Source organism: Leptodactylus fuscus, chromosome 1 (assembly GCF_031893055.1).
Source record: "Leptodactylus fuscus isolate aLepFus1 chromosome 1, aLepFus1.hap2, whole genome shotgun sequence".
Classification (NCBI taxonomy): domain Eukaryota; kingdom Metazoa; phylum Chordata; class Amphibia; order Anura; family Leptodactylidae; genus Leptodactylus; species Leptodactylus fuscus.
This window is the reverse complement of record NC_134265.1, coordinates 392,790-408,008: the sequence shown is the minus strand read 5'-3', so window position 1 is coordinate 408,008 and position 15,219 is coordinate 392,790. Positions and strand designations below refer to the sequence as shown.

Sequence of the window (15,219 nt, the reverse complement as noted above, 5' to 3'; positions counted from 1 at the left end):
GGCACTGTGGTTGTCACTGTTATTGGGGGCACTGTGGTTGTCACTGTTATTGGGGGCACTGTGGTTGTCACTGTTATTGGGGGCACTGTGGTTTTCACTGTTATTGGGGGGCACTGTGGTTTTCACTGTTATTGGGGGGCACTGTGTTTGTCACTGTTATTGGGGGCACTGTGGTTGTCACTGTTATTGGGGGGGCACTGTGGTTGTCACTGTTATTGGGGGGCGCTGTGTTTGTCACTGTTATTGGAGGGCGCTGTGGTTGTCACTATTATTGGGGGCACTGTGGTTGTCACTTATTGGGGGCACTGTGGTTGTCACTGTTATTGGGGGCACTGTGGTTGTCACTGTTATTGGGGGCACTGTGGTTGTCACTGTTATTGGGGGGCACTGTGGTTTTCACTGTTATTGGGGGCACTGTGGTTGTCACTGTTATTGGAGGGCGCTGTGGTTGTCACTATTATTGGGGGGCACTGTGGTTTTCACTGTTATTGGGGGCACTGTGGTTGTCACTGTTATTGGGAGCACTGTGGTTGTCACTACTATTGGGGGGCACTGTGGTTTTCACTGTTATTGGGGGCACTGTGGTTGTCACTGTTATTGGGGAGCGCTGCAGCACTCACTGTTATTGGGGGGTACTGTGGTTGTCACTGTTATTGGGGGCACTGTGGTTGTCACTGTTATTGGGGGGCACTGTGGTTGTCACTGTTATTGGGGGGCACTGTGGTGGTCACTATTATTGGGGGCACTGTGGTTTTCACTGTTATTGGGGGCACTGTGGTTTTCACTGTTATTGGGGGCACTGTGGTTGTCACTGTTATTGGGGGGCACTGTGGTTGTCACTGTTATTGGGGGTACTGTGGTTGTCACTGTTATTGGGGGGCACTGTGGTTGTCACTGTTATTGGGGGCACTGTGGTTGTCACTGTTATTGGGGGGCACTGTGGTTTTCACTGTTATTGGGGGGCACTGTGGTTGTCACTGTTATTGGAGGGCACTGTGGTTGTCACTGTTATTGGGGGGCACTGTGGTTGTCACTGTTATTGGGGGCACTGTGGTTGTCACTGTTATTGGAGGGCACTGTGGTTGTCACTGTTATTGGGGGGCACTGTGGTTGTCACTGTTATTGGAGGGCACTGTGGTTGTCACTGTTATTGGGGCACTGTGGTTGTCACTGTTATTGGGGGCACTGTGGTTGTCACTGTTATTGGGGGGCACTGTGGTTGTCACTGTTATTGGGGGGCACTGTGGTTGTCACTGTTATTGGGGGGCACTGTGGTTGTCACTGTTATTGGGGGCACTGTGGTTGTCACTGTTATTGGGGGGCACTGTGGTTGTCACTGTTATTGGGGGGTGTCACGGGATGGTTAGAGTCTATACTATAGGCAATGTGTAATATATATTTCATGTGGAATGTATTCTCTAGCCTGTTATATACATCAATGTGTAGTTGGCTGATTGGGGTCTAGTGTGTTAGCACATTGTATGCAAATACCTCTAACTAGTGAGGACAATGGGTGGAGATAATCTGATCAGTGTCTCCAAGAAGATGTTGGATGGTGCATTGTCCATAGTAGACAGGGAGTCTGCTCTCCTTGGTATAGGTGAGGGGGGAAGGATCTGTGACTCAGCCCTTCCCACCCACAGATATAGGTGTAACAGTCTTAGTATATAGTTGTAGCTAGCAGTTAGTATGTGTTAGCCGGCCTGTGCACAGCTCTGCAGAGAGCCAGGATTTAGTTACAGGACCAAAGAACCAAAGCTATCATTGGATTGTGACTTCTGTGGACTTATTGTTATTACGGATGATGTGACCGCCGCCGGCTACTAACTTTGTGGATTACAATAAATTGCTGTTGTCTCCCAACCTCTTGCGTCCGTGTTGATTCAAAAGACCATCCGGAGGAAGACGTATACCTTTGCTCCGTGACAGGGGGCACTGTGGTTGTCACTGTTATTGGGGGCACTGTGGTTGTCACTGTTATTGGGGGGCACTGTGGTTGTCACTGTTATTGGAGGGCACTGTGGTTGTCACTATTATTGGGGGCACTGTGGTTGTCACTGTTATTGGAGGGCACTGTGGTTGTCACTGTTATTGGGGGGCACTGTGGTTGTCACTGTTATTGGGGGGCACTGTGGTTGTCACTGTTATTGGGGGGTGCTGTGATTGTCACTGTTATTGGGGGGCACTGTGGTAGTCACTGTTATTGGGGGGTGCTGTGGTTGTCACTGTTATTGGGGGCACTGTGGTTGTCACTGTTATTGGGGGGCACTGTGATTTTCACTGTTATTGGGGGGCACTGTGGTTGTCACTGTTATTGGAGGGCACTGTGGTTGTCACTGTTATTGGGGGGCACTGTGGTTGTCACTGTTATTGGGGGCACTGTGGTTGTCACTGTTATTGGAGGCACTGTGGTTGTCACTGTTATTGGGGGGCACTGTGGTTGTCACTGTTATTGGGGGGCACTGTGGTTGTCACTGTTATTGGGGGGCACTGTGGTTGTCACTGTTATTGGGGGCACTGTGGTTGTCACTGTTATTGGGGGCACTGTGGTTGTCACTGTTATTGGGGGGCACTGTGGTTGTCACTGTTATTGGAGGGCACTGTGGTTGTCACTGTTATTGGGGCACTGTGGTTGTCACTGTTATTGGGAGCACTGTGGTTGTCACTGTTATTGGGGGGCACTGTGGTTATCACTGTTATTGGGGGGCACTGTGGTTGTCACTGTTATTGGGGGCACTGTGGTTGTCACTGTTATTGGGGGGCACTGTGGTTGTCACTGTTATTGGGGGCACTGTGGTTGTCACTGTTATTGGGGGCACTGTGGTTGTCACTGTTATTGGGGGGCGCTGTGGTTGTCACTGTTATTGGAGGGCACTGTGGTTGTCACTATTATTGGGGGCACTGTGGTTGTCACTGTTATTGGGGGCACTGTGGTTGTCACTGTTATTGGGGGGGCACTGTGGTTGTCACTGTTATTGGGGGGCACTGTGGTTGTCACTGTTATTGGGGACACTGTGGTTGTCACTGTTATTGGGGGCACTGTGGTTGTCACTGTTATTGGAGGGCACTGTGGTTGTCACTGTTATTGGGGGGCACTGTGGTTGTCACTGTTATTGGGGGGCACTGTGGTTGTCACTGTTATTGGGGGGCACTGTGGTAGTCACTGTTATTGGAGGGCACTGTGGTTGTCACTATTATTGGGGGCACTGTGGTTGTCACTGTTATTGGAGGGCACTGTGGTTGTCACTGTTATTGGGGGGCACTGTGGTAGTCACTGTTATTGGGGGGTGCTGTGGTTGTCACTATTATTGGGGGGCACTGTGGTTGTCACTGTTATTGGGGGCACTGTGGTTGTCACTGTTATTGGGGGCACTGTGGTTGTCACTGTTATTGGAGGGCACTGTGGTTGTCACTGTTATTGGGGGGCACTGTGGTTGTCACTATTATTGGGGGGCACTGTGGTTGTCACTGTTATTGGGGGCACTGTGGTTGTCACTGTTATTGGAGGGCACTGTGGTTGTCACTGTTATTGGGGGGCACTGTGGTTGTCACTGTTATTGGGGGGCACTGTGGTTGTCACTGTTATTGGGGGCACTGTGGTTGTCACTGTTATTGGAGGGCACTGTGGTTGTCACTGTTATTGGGGGGCACTGTGGTTGTCACTGTTATTGGGGGGCACTGTGGTTGTCACTGTTATTGGGGGGCACTGTGGTTGTCACTGTTATTGGGGGGCACTGTGGTTGTCACTGTTATTGGAGGGCACTGTGGTTGTCACTGTTATTGGGGGGCACTGTGGTAGTACACCCAAGACCTGTTTAACACGAGTTGCCATATTACTACCGTCCTGTTCTTGCAGGCACACTACGACTGTTACATCATCTCATATCTGAATATTTTTTGGTAATTGTTCATGAATTTTGTCTCCGTTGCCAAGGCAATGGGAATATCATGTGCAGACCAAGACTGACACCCCTGCTCCCCTCTTTGTTGTCTTTATATAAATCAGGTTCTGTACCTACTGGGGGCCATGTTGCTGTCCATGGCTCTGCAGCTGGATCGTCATGGGTTGTGGAACCTCCTGGGGCCCAGTTTGTTTGCTGTGGGCATCATGGCCATCGCTTGGGTGAGTAAAGCATGATTAGTAGCCAGACCTAAGGCCAAGGGTCTCATAGGAAGAGATGGATAACTTGGGTCTCTGGCATAATCTGCACTGCAGGCAGAACCACAACGTTACAGCTCCGAAATCTAATGTGCAGTGCCCAATGGGGCAGAAAAGCCCAAGAGATGGTGCAGAGGCATCTCCTGTCCTACTAACCTTATGGGAGATCTGACTACAGACCAAACAAGCAGTGAGATGTTTAAAGGGGAACCTTCACTATGGGCAGATATCCCACTAAATTTACCTCCCTGAAACCTTAGAAAAATGACCTCTAAACTCTTCCTGTATCTTTGCTAAACTGCGTGTGACGTCCACTGGAGAGGTGACCACGTCCTACTAATCCTGCCCATATAGCCCGTATCGGGGATGCGTGTAGCCTACAGTATCTTATTGCCCGCTCCACACACAATGGCTGCCTTAAGGTGTCTCTGACCTTGTGGGATACGTGCTGCCTTCTCCATGGGATACGTGCTGCCTTCTCCATAGGATAAGTGCTGCAATCTCCATGGGATACGTGCTGCCTTCTCCATAGGATAAGTGCTGCAATCTCCATGGGATACGTGCTGCCATCTCCATGGGATACGTGCTGCCTTCTCCATAGGATAAGTGCTGCCTTCTCCATAGGATACGTGCTGCAATCTCCATGGGATAAGTGCTGCCTTCTCCATGGGATACGTGCTGCCTTCTCCATGGGATAAGTGCTGCCTTCTCCATGGGATAAGTGCTGCCTTCTCCATGGGATACGTGCTGCCTTCTCCATGGGATACGTGCTGCCTTCTCCATGGGATAAGTGCTGCCTTCTCCATGGGATAAGTGCTGCCTTCTCCATGGGATACGTGCTGCCATCTCCATGGGATACGTGCTGCCTTCTCCATGGGATAAGTGCTGCCTTCTCCATGGGATACGTGCTGCCTTCTCCATGGGATACGTGCTGCCTTCTCCATGGGATACGTGCTGCCTTCTCCATGGGATACGTGCTGCCATCTCCATGGGATACGTGCTGCCTTCTCCATGGGATAAGTGCTGCCTTCTCCATGGGATACGTGCTGCCATCTCCATGGGATACGTGCTGCCTTCTCCATAGGATAAGTGCTGCCTTCTCCATGGGATACGTGCTGCCTTCTCCATGGGATACGTGCTGCCATCTCCATGGGATACGTGCTGCCTTCTCCATGGGATACGTGCTGCCATCTCCATGGGATACGTGCTGCCTTCTCCATGGGATACGTGCTGCCTTCTCCATGGGATACGTGCTGCCATCTCCATGGGATACGTGCTGCCATCTCCATGGGATACGTGCTGCCTTCTCCATGGGATACGTGCTGCCTTCTCCATGGGATACGTGCTGCCTTCTCCATGGGATAAGTGCTGCCTTCTCCATGGGATAAGTGCTGCCTTCTCCATGGGATACGTGCTGCCTTCTCCATGGGATACGTGCTGCCATCTCCATGGGATACGTGCTGCCTTCTCCATGGGATAAGTGCTGCCTTCTCCATGGGATAAGTGCTGCCTTCTCCATGGGATACGTGCTGCCTTCTCCATAGGATAAGTGCTGCCTTCTCCATGGGATACGTGCTGCCATCTCCATGGGATACGTGCTGCCTTCTCCATAGGATAAGTGCTGCCTTCTCCATGGGATACGTGCTGCCTTCTCCATGGGATACGTGCTGCCTTCTCCATGGGATAAGTGCTGCCTTCTCCATGGGATAAGTGCTGCCTTCTCCATGGGATACGTGCTGCCATCTCCATGGGATAAGTGCTGCCTTCTCCATGGGATACGTGCTGCCTTCTCCATGGGATACGTGCTGCCTTCTCCATGGGATAAGTGCTGCCTTCTCCATGGGATAAGTGCTGCCTTCTCCATGGGATACGTGCTGCCTTCTCCATGGGATAAGTGCTGCCTTCTCCATGGGATACGTGCTGCAATCTCCATGGGATAAGTGCTGCCTTCTCCATGGGATACGTGCTGCCTTCTCCATGGGATAAGTGCTGCCTTCTCCATGGGATACGTGCTGCCTTCTCCATAGGATAAGTGCTGCCTTCTCCATGGGATACGTGCTGCCATCTCCATGGGATACGTGCTGCCTTCTCCATAGGATAAGTGCTGCCTTCTCCATGGGATAAGTGCTGCCTTCTCCATGGGATACGTGCTGCCATCTCCATGGGATACGTGCTGCCATCTCCATGGGATACGTGCTGCCTTCTCCATGGGATAAGTGCTGCCTTCTCCATGGGATAAGTGCTGCCTTCTCCATGGGATACGTGCTGCCTTCTCCATGGGATACGTGCTGCCTTCTCCATGGGATACGTGCTGCCTTCTCCATGGGATACGTGCTGCCTTCTCCATGGGATAAGTGCTGCCTTCTCCATGGGATAAGTGCTGCCATCTCCATGGGATACGTGCTGCCTTCTCCATGGGATAAGTGCTGCCTTCTCCATGGGATACGTGCTGCCTTCTCCATGGGATAAGTGCTGCCTTCTCCATGGGATACGTGCTGCCTTCTCCATGGGATATGTGCTGCCTTCTCCATGGGATACGTGCTGCCTTCTCCATGGTCTCGGACCTCCCCGTTCCTCCTCTCTTGTTTCCCGCCCTCTGTCTCTCGTATTTTCTGTTTTTCTTGCTTATTCTATGATGGTTTTCCATAAGATTTTTCCCCTCCCGTTTTCTTACTACCATCGTATTCTGTAAATTATTTCACTGTTTCTAAAACTCTTGTTAAAATCTAATAAAAATTAGTTTTATTTTGTTTGTTTTTTTTAAAAAAGGGGGGAACCTTCCCTTTAAAAAGGATCCGGCTCCTCTCCTGGCTTGTCTGTTTTATTCCAACATGATCTAACAATTAAACTCTACATTGTTTTGTTCCTCTATTGTTCCTCCTAGAAATCTAGAAATAAACTGACAGTTGGGATGACACTGACTTTGTCCAGTCAGAGATGCGAGTGTCATCGTGTAGGGCTACAACTCTTTCATAAGGGGGTAACTGGAGTAACCCAGTAATGCTCAGTGGTCGATATAGCCATGGATTTCTAGGAGGAATAACAGGAACGGCACAACATGGAGTTATGTGGAAAGAGGCTCCAGCCAAATTGTTTCATGCGGAATATTTACTAAACCAGAGTCGGCAGGAGCGTGAACAGATCCTTCTTTAGATACTTGCGTATCACGAGCCGTTAGACTCTTTGCTTTCATAAGGCATCTTTGCTGAGAGGAGAAACCATTGCTTGATCTTCTTACCACATCGATGATGTTCCCATTGAAGTTAGGACAGTATAAGGTGGTTACCCCTTTATAAAGGGAGTAGTGGGGGGTCCTGGTGGCTAGGCAGTAGATTCGGAGGAGACTGGCTCTGACTTGTGGCCTGTATGTAACCTGCACTTTTCTTTCTTCAGACTTTCCGCACCATCCGGAGACGTCACTGTTACCCACCTACCTGGAAGCGATGGCTCTTCTACCTGTGCCCGGGGACCCTCATCGCCAGCTCAGCTGTAGCGCTCTATGCCTTTGTGGAGACAGAGGAAAACTATTTCTACATCCACAGTATCTGGCACATGTTGATAGCAGGCAGCGTGGGCTTTCTTCTGCCACCACGTGCCAAGCCTGATGGGAGGGTTGCCCCACTGGCCCGGAGGAAGGGTTGCGGCTATCAGTTATGTGTTAATGAGCAGGAGGAACTGGGATTGGTGGATCCAGGTTCAGTTTCCATAAACAGCATCTGCACCAGTTGACACAATGAGAAGGACATCTACGACTGGGTGGGTCAGATGTTACAAGAGACTGTAAAGGCCACAGACTGCCCTCAGCTCCAGTCCCCGACAACAACGGGAATGGTCAGTTGTACCTCATTCAGGATGTGCCTGTTCTTTAATAGTCCCTGGTGATGGAGGACACTTGGAGAACGGATAACGTGGGCCAAGTGATCAGAGAAACCCCCCTATGTTACACACCATAGACTGGAGGACAGAGGTGTGTTCTTATGATCAGGCCCAAACCAGGCCACTTGTATTGTTCTAATTTTCTTCCAGATTTACTTGAATCGAAGCTCATGGCTCCAAAAGACTTCTAGGTGCACAGACGTGTCCTCCATCTTCTGACTCCAGGTCTTCATGTTACACATGCAGTTGCCAGTTTAGGTGTCAGCACCGGGGCATGCCAGACATAGTCTTATGGTGTGACACGTACAGGGAGCATGTTCGGGCGAATGTTTACATTTTACAATAAAACAAGACAAAGCGTAATAAATGCTACAGGTCTCTGGTGCCTGATCCTGATCTAGACCAACTCCTTAGGTTTTCTGGTATTCTTTAAATGTGGACAAAGGTGATACTAACAGAGTGCAGCTGCAGCCAGGAGCCATAAGAGCAGCTGCAGCCAGGAGTCATAAGAGCAGCTGCAGGGAGGAGCCATAACAGCAGCTGCAGGGAGGAGCCATAACAGCATCTGCAGGGAGGAGCCATAAGAGCAGTAGCAGGGAGGAACCATAAGAGCAGCTGCAGGGAGGAGCCATAAGAGCAGCTTCAGCCAGGAGCCATAAGAGCAGCTGCAGGGAGGAGCCATAAGAGCAGTTGCAGGGAGGAGCCATAAGAGCATCTGCAGGGAGGAGCCATAAGAGCAGTTGCAGGGAGGAGCCATAAGAGCATCTGCAGGGAGGAGCCATAAGAGCATCTGCAGGGAAGAGCCATAAGAGCAGCTGCAGGGAGGAGCCATAAGAGCAGCTGCAGCCAGGAGCCATAAGAGCAGCTGCAGCCAGGAGCCATAAGAGCAGCTGCAGCCAGGAGCCATAAAAGCAGTTGCAGTCAGGAGCCATAAGAGCAGCTGCAGGGAGGAGCCATAAGATCAGCTGCAGGGAGGAGCCATAAGAGCAGCTGCAGGGAGGAACCATAAGAGCAGCTGCAGGGAGGAGCCATAAGAGCAGCTGCAGGGAGGAACCATAAGAGCAGTTGCAGTCAGGAGCCATAAGAGCAGCTGCAGTGAGGAGCCATAAGAGCAGCTGCAGGGAGGAGCCATAAGAGCAGCTGCAGCCAGGAGCCATAAGAGCAGCTGCAGCCAGGAGCCATAAGAGCAGTTGCAGTCAGGAGCCATAAGAGCAGTTGCAGGGAGGAACCATAAGAGCAGCTGCAGGGAGGAGCCATAAGAGCAGCTGCAGGGAGGAGCCATAAGAGCAGCTGCAGGGAGGAGCCATAAGAGCATCTGCAGGGAGGAGCCATAAGAGCATCTGCAGGGAGGAGCCATAAGAGCAGCTGCAGGGAGGAGCCATAAGAGCAGCTGCAGGGAGGAGCCATAAGAGCAGTTGCAGTCAGGAGCCATAAGAGCAGCTGCAGCCAGGAGCCATAAGAGCAGCTGCAGCCAGGAGCCATAAGAGCAGTTGCAGTCAGGAGCCATAAGAGCAGCTGCAGTGAGGAGCCATAAGAGCAGCTGCAGGGAGGAGCCATAAGAGCAGCTGCAGCCAGGAGCCATAAGAGCAGCTGCAGCCAGGAGCCATAAGAGCAGTTGCAGTCAGGAGCCATAAGAGCAGTTGCAGGGAGGAACCATAAGAGCAGCTGCAGGGAGGAGCCATAAGAGCAGCTGCAGGGAGGAGCCATAAGAGCAGCTGCAGGGAGGAGCCATAAGAGCATCTGCAGGGAGGAGCCATAAGAGCATCTGCAGGGAGGAGCCATAAGAGCAGCTGCAGGGAGGAGCCATAAGAGCAGCTGCAGGGAGGAGCCATAAGAGCAGTTGCAGTCAGGAGCCATAAGAGCAGCTGCAGGGAGGAGCCATAAGAGCAGTTGCAGTCAGGAGCCATAAGAGCAGCTGCAGCCAGGAGCCATAAGAGCAGCTGCAGCCAGGAGCCATAAGAGCAGTTGCAGTCAGGAGCCATAAGAGCAGCTGCAGGGAGGAGCCATAAGAGCAGCTGCAGGGAGGAGCCATAAGAGCAGCTGCAGGGAGGAACCATAAGAGCAGCTGCAGGGAGGAACCATAAGAGCAGTTGCAGTCAGGAGCCATAAGAGCAGCTGCAGGGAGGAGCCATAAGAGCATCTGCAGGGAGGAGCCATAAGAGCAGCTGCAGGGAGGAGCCATAAGAGCAGCTGCAGGGAGGAGCCATAAGAGCAGTTGCAGTCAGGAGCCATAAGAGCAGCTGCAGTGAGGAGCCATAAGAGCAGCTGCAGGGAGGAGCCATAAGAGCAGCTGCAGCCAGGAGCCATAAGAGCAGCTGCAGCCAGGAGCCATAAGAGCAGTTGCAGTCAGGAGCCATAAGAGCAGTTGCAGGGAGGAACCATAAGAGCAGCTGCAGCCAGGAGCCATAAGAGCAGCTGCAGGGAGGAGCCATAAGAGCAGCTGCAGGGAGGAGCCATAAGAGCATCTGCAGGGAGGAGCCATAAGAGCAGCTGCAGCCAGGAGCCATAAGAGCAGCTGCAGCCAGGAGCCATAAGAGCAGTTGCAGGGAGGAACCATAAGAGCAGCTGCAGGGAGGAGCCATAAGAGCAGCTGCAGGGAGGAGCCATAAGAGCATCTGCAGGGAGGAGCCATAAGAGCAGTTGCAGTCAGGAGCCATAAGAGCAGCTGCAGGGAGGAGCCATAACAGCATCTGCAGGGAGGAGCCATAAGAGCAGCTGCAGTGAGGAGCCATAAGAGCAGCTGCAGGGAGGAACCATAAGAGCAGCTGCAGGGAGGAGCCATAAGAGCAGCTGCAGGGAGGAGCCATAAGAGCAGCTGCAGCTAGGAGCCATAAGAGCAGTTGCAGTCAGGAGCCATAAGAGCAGTTGCAGGGAGGAACCATAAGATCAGCTGCAGCCAGGAGCCATAAGAGCAGCTGCAGCCAGGAGCCATAAGAGCAGCTGCAGCCAGGAGCCATAAGAGCAGCTGCAGCCAGGAGCCATAAGAGCAGCTGCAGGGAGGAGCCATAAGAGCAGTTGCAAGGAGGAACCATAAGAGCAGCTGCAGGGAGGAGCCATAAGAGCAGCTGCAGTCAGGAGCCATAAGAGCAGCTGCAGCCAGGAGCCATAAGAGCAGCTGCAGGGAAGAGCCATAAGAGCAGTTGCAGGGAGGAACCATAAGAGCAGCTGCAGGGAGGAGCCATAAGAGCAGCTGCAGGGAAGAGCCATAAGAGCAGATGCAGGGAGGAGCCATAAGAGCAGCTGCAGGGAGGAGCCATAAGAGCAGCTGCAGGGAAGAGCCATAAGAGCAGATGCAGGGAGGAGCCATAAGAGCAGCTGCAGGGAGGAGCCATAAGAGCAGCTGCAGCGAGGAGCCATAAGAGCAGCTGCAGGGAGGAGCCATAAGAGCAGCTGCAGGGAGGAGCCATAAGAGCAGCTGCAGGGAAGAGCCATAAGAGCAGCTGCAGGGAGGAGCCATAAGAGCAGCTTCAGAGAGGAGCCATAAGAGCAGGGAAGAGCCATAAGAGCAGCTGCAGGGAGGAGCCATAAGAGCAGCTGCAGAGAGGAGCCATAAGAGCAGCTGCAGCCAGGAGCCATAAGAGCAGCTGCAGTCAGGAGCCATAAGAGCAGCTGCAGCCAGGAGCCATAAGAGCAGCTGCAGGGAAGAGCCATAAGAGCAGCTGCAGGGAGGAGCCATAAGAGCAGCTGCAGGGAGGAGCCATAAGAGCAGCTGCAGGGAGGAGCCATAAGAGCAGCTGCAGTCAGGAGCCATAAGAGCAGCTGCAGCCAGGAGCCATAAGAGCAGCTTCAGGGAAGAGCCATAAGAGCAGTTGCAGGGAGGAACCATAAGAGCAGCTGCAGGGAGGAGCCATAAGAGCAGCTGCATGGAGGAGCCATAAGAGCAGCTGCAGGGAGGAGCCATAAGAGCAGCTGCAGGGAAGAGCCATAAGAGCAGCTGCAGGGAAGAGCCATAAGAGCAGCTACAGGGAGGAGCCATAAGAGCAGCTGCAGGGAGGAGCCATAAGAGCATCTGCAGGGAGGAGCCATAAGAGCAGCTGCAGGGAGGAGCCATAAGAGCAGCTGCAGGGAGGAGCCATAAGAGCAACTGCAGGGAAGAGCCATAAGAGCAGCTGCAGGGAGGAGCCATAAGAGCAGCTGCAGGGAGGAGCCATATGAGCAGCTGCAGGGAGGAGCCATAAGAGCAGCTGCAGCCAGGAGCCATAAGAGCAGCTGCAGCCAGGAGCCATAAGAGCAGCTGCAGCCAGGAGCCATAAGAGCAGCTGCAGGGAGGAGCCATAAGAGCAGCTGCAGGGAGGAGCCATAAGAGCAGCTGCATGGAGGAGCCATAAGAGCAGCTGCAGGGAGGAGCCATAAGAGCAGCTGCAGCCAGGAGCCATAAGAGCAGCTGCAGTGAGGAGCCATAAGAGCAGCTGCAGGGAGGAGCCATAAGAGCAGCTGCAGGGAGGAGCCATAAGATCAGCTGCAGGGAGGAGCCATAAGAGCAGCTGCAGCCAGGAGCCATAAGAGCAGCTGCAGGGAGGAGCCATAAGATCAGCTGCAGCCAGGAGCCATAAGAGCAGCTGCAGGGAGGAGCCATAAGAGCAGCTGCAGGGAGGAGCCATAAGAGCAGCTGCAGGGAGGAGCCATAAGAGCAGCTGCAGGAAAGAGCCATAAGAGCAGCTGCAGGGAGGAGCCATAAGAGCAGCTGCAGGGAGGAGCCATAAGAGCAGCTGCAGGGAGGAGCCATATGAGCAGCTGCAGGGAGGAGCCATAAGAGCAGCTGCAGGGAGGAGCCATAAGAGCAGCTGCAGCCAGGAGCCATAAGAGCAGCTGCAGGGAGGAGCCATAAGAGCAGCTGCAGGGAGGAGCCATGGAGCAGCTGCAGGGAGGAGCCATAAGAGCATCTGCAGGGAGGAGCCATAAGAGCATCTGCAGGGAGGAGCCATAAGAGCAGCTGCAGGGAGGAGCCATAAGAGCAGCTGCAGGGAGGAGCCATAAGAGCAGTTGCAGCCAGGAGCCATAAGAGCAGCTGCAGGGAGGAGCCATAAGAGCAGCTGCAGGGAGGAGCCATAAGAGCAGCTGCATGGAGGAGCCATAAGAGCAGCTGCAGGGAGGAGCCATAAGAGCAGCTGCAGCCAGGAGCCATAAGAGCAGCTGCAGTGAGGAGCCATAAGAGCAGCTGCAGCCAGGAGCCATAAGAGCAGCTGCAGGGAGGAGCCATAAGATCAGCTGCAGGGAGGAGCCATAAGAGCATCTGCAGGGAGGAGCCATAAGAGCAGCTGCAGCCAGGAGCCATAAGAGCAGCTGCAGCCAGGAGCCATAAGAGCAGTTGCAGGGAGGAGCCATAAGAGCAGCTGCAGGGAGGAGCCATAAGAGCATCTGCAGGGAGGAGCCATAAGAGCATCTGCAGGGAGGAGCCATAAGAGCAGCTGCAGGGAGGAGCCATAAGAGCAGTTGCAGTCAGGAGCCATAAGAGCAGCTGCAGTGAGGAGCCATAAGAGCAGCTGTAGGGAGGAACCATAAGAGCAGCTGCAGGGAGGAGCCATAAGAGCAGCTGCAGGGAGGAGCCATAAGAGCAGCTGCAGCTAGGAGCCATAAGAGCAGTTGCAGTCAGGAGCCATAAGAGCAGTTGCAGGGAGGAACCATAAGATCAGCTGCAGCTAGGAGCCATAAGAGCAGCTGCAGCCAGGAGCCATAAGAGCAGCTGCAGCCAGGAGCCATAAGAGCAGCTGCAGCCAGGAGCCATAAGAGCAGCTGCAGCGAGGAGCCATAAGAGCAGCTGCAGGGAGGAGCCATAAGAGCAGCTGCAGGGAGGAGCCATAAGAGCAGCTGCAGGGAAGAGCCATAAGAGCAGCTGCAGGGAGGAGCCATAAGAGCAGCTTCAGAGAGGAGCCATAAGAGCAGGGAAGAGCCATAAGAGCAGCTGCAGGGAGGAGCCATAAGAGCAGCTGCAGAGAGGAGCCATAAGAGCAGCTGCAGCCAGGAGCCATAAGAGCAGCTGCAGTCAGGAGCCATAAGAGCAGCTGCAGCCAGGAGCCATAAGAGCAGCTGCAGGGAAGAGCCATAAGAGCAGCTGCAGCCAGGAGCCATAAGAGCAGCTGCAGGGAGGAGCCATAAGAGCAGCTGCATGGAGGAGCCATAAGAGCAGCTGCAGGGAAGAGCCATAAGAGCAGCTGCAGGGAGGAGCCATAAGAGCAGCTGCAGGGAAGAGCCATAAGAGCAGCTGCAGGGAGGAGCCATAAGAGCAGCTGCAGGGAGGAGCCATAAGAGCAGCTGCAGGGAAGAGCCATAAGAGCAGCTGCAGGGAGGAGCCATAAGAGCAGCTGCAGGGAGGAGCCATAAGAGCAGCTGCAGTCAGGAGCCATAAGAGCAGCTGCAGCCAGGAGCCATAAGAGCAGTTGCAGGGAAGAGCCATAAGAGCAGCTGCAGGGAGGAACCATAAGAGCAGCTGCAGGGAGGAGCCATAAGAGCAGCTGCATGGAGGAGCCATAAGAGCAGCTGCAGGGAGGAGCCATAAGAGCAGCTGCAGGGAGGAGCCATAAGAGCAGCTGCAGGGAGGAGCCATAAGAGCAGCTGCAGGGAGGAGCCATAAGAGCAGCTGCAGGGAGGAGCCATAAGAGCAGCTGCAGGGAAGAGCCATAAGAGCATCTGCAGGGAGGAGCCATAAGAGCAGCTGCAGGGAGGAGCCATAAGAGCAGCTGCAGGGAGGAGCCATAAGAGCAGCTGCAGGGAAGAGCCATAAGAGCAGCTGCAGGGAGGAGCCATAAGAGCAGCTGCAGGGAGGAGCCATATGAGCAGCTGCAGGGAGGAGCAATAAGAGCAGCTGCAGGGAGGAGCCATAAGAGCAGCTGCAGCCAGGAGCCATAAGAGCAGCTGCAGGGAGGAGCCATAAGAGCAGCTGCAGCCAGGAGCCATAAGAGCAGCTGCAGGGAGGAGCCATAAGAGCAGCTGCAGGGAGGAGCCATAAGAGCAGCTGCAGGGAGGAGCCATAAGAGCAGCTGCAGGGAGGAGCCATAAGAGCAGCTGCAGCCAGGAGCCATAAGAGCAGCTGCAGTGAGGAGCCATAAGAGCAGCTGCAGCCAGGAGCCATAAGAGCAGCTGCAGTGAGGAGCCATAAGATCAGCTGCAGGGAGGAGCCATAAGAGCAGCTGCAGGGAGGAGCCATAAGATCAGCTGCAGGGAGGAGCCATAAGAGCAGCTGCAGC

General features: G+C 53.6%; 1 protein-coding gene across 1 annotated transcript in view; it reads left to right on the top strand.

Moving 5' to 3' along the window:
* The window catches only part of LOC142197000 (transmembrane protein 8B-like), a 60,706-nt gene extending 52,328 nt beyond the window's left edge, over nt 1-8,378 (top strand). Inside the window, exons 10-11 of the mRNA XM_075266989.1 lie at nt 4,007-4,123; nt 7,553-8,378. Of these exons, the coding sequence (XP_075123090.1) occupies nt 4,007-4,123; nt 7,553-7,888 (453 nt within the window). The 3' untranslated portion in view covers nt 7,889-8,378. The remainder of the gene's footprint in view (nt 1-4,006; nt 4,124-7,552) is intronic.
* Nucleotides 8,379-15,219: the final 6,841 nt, after the last annotated feature.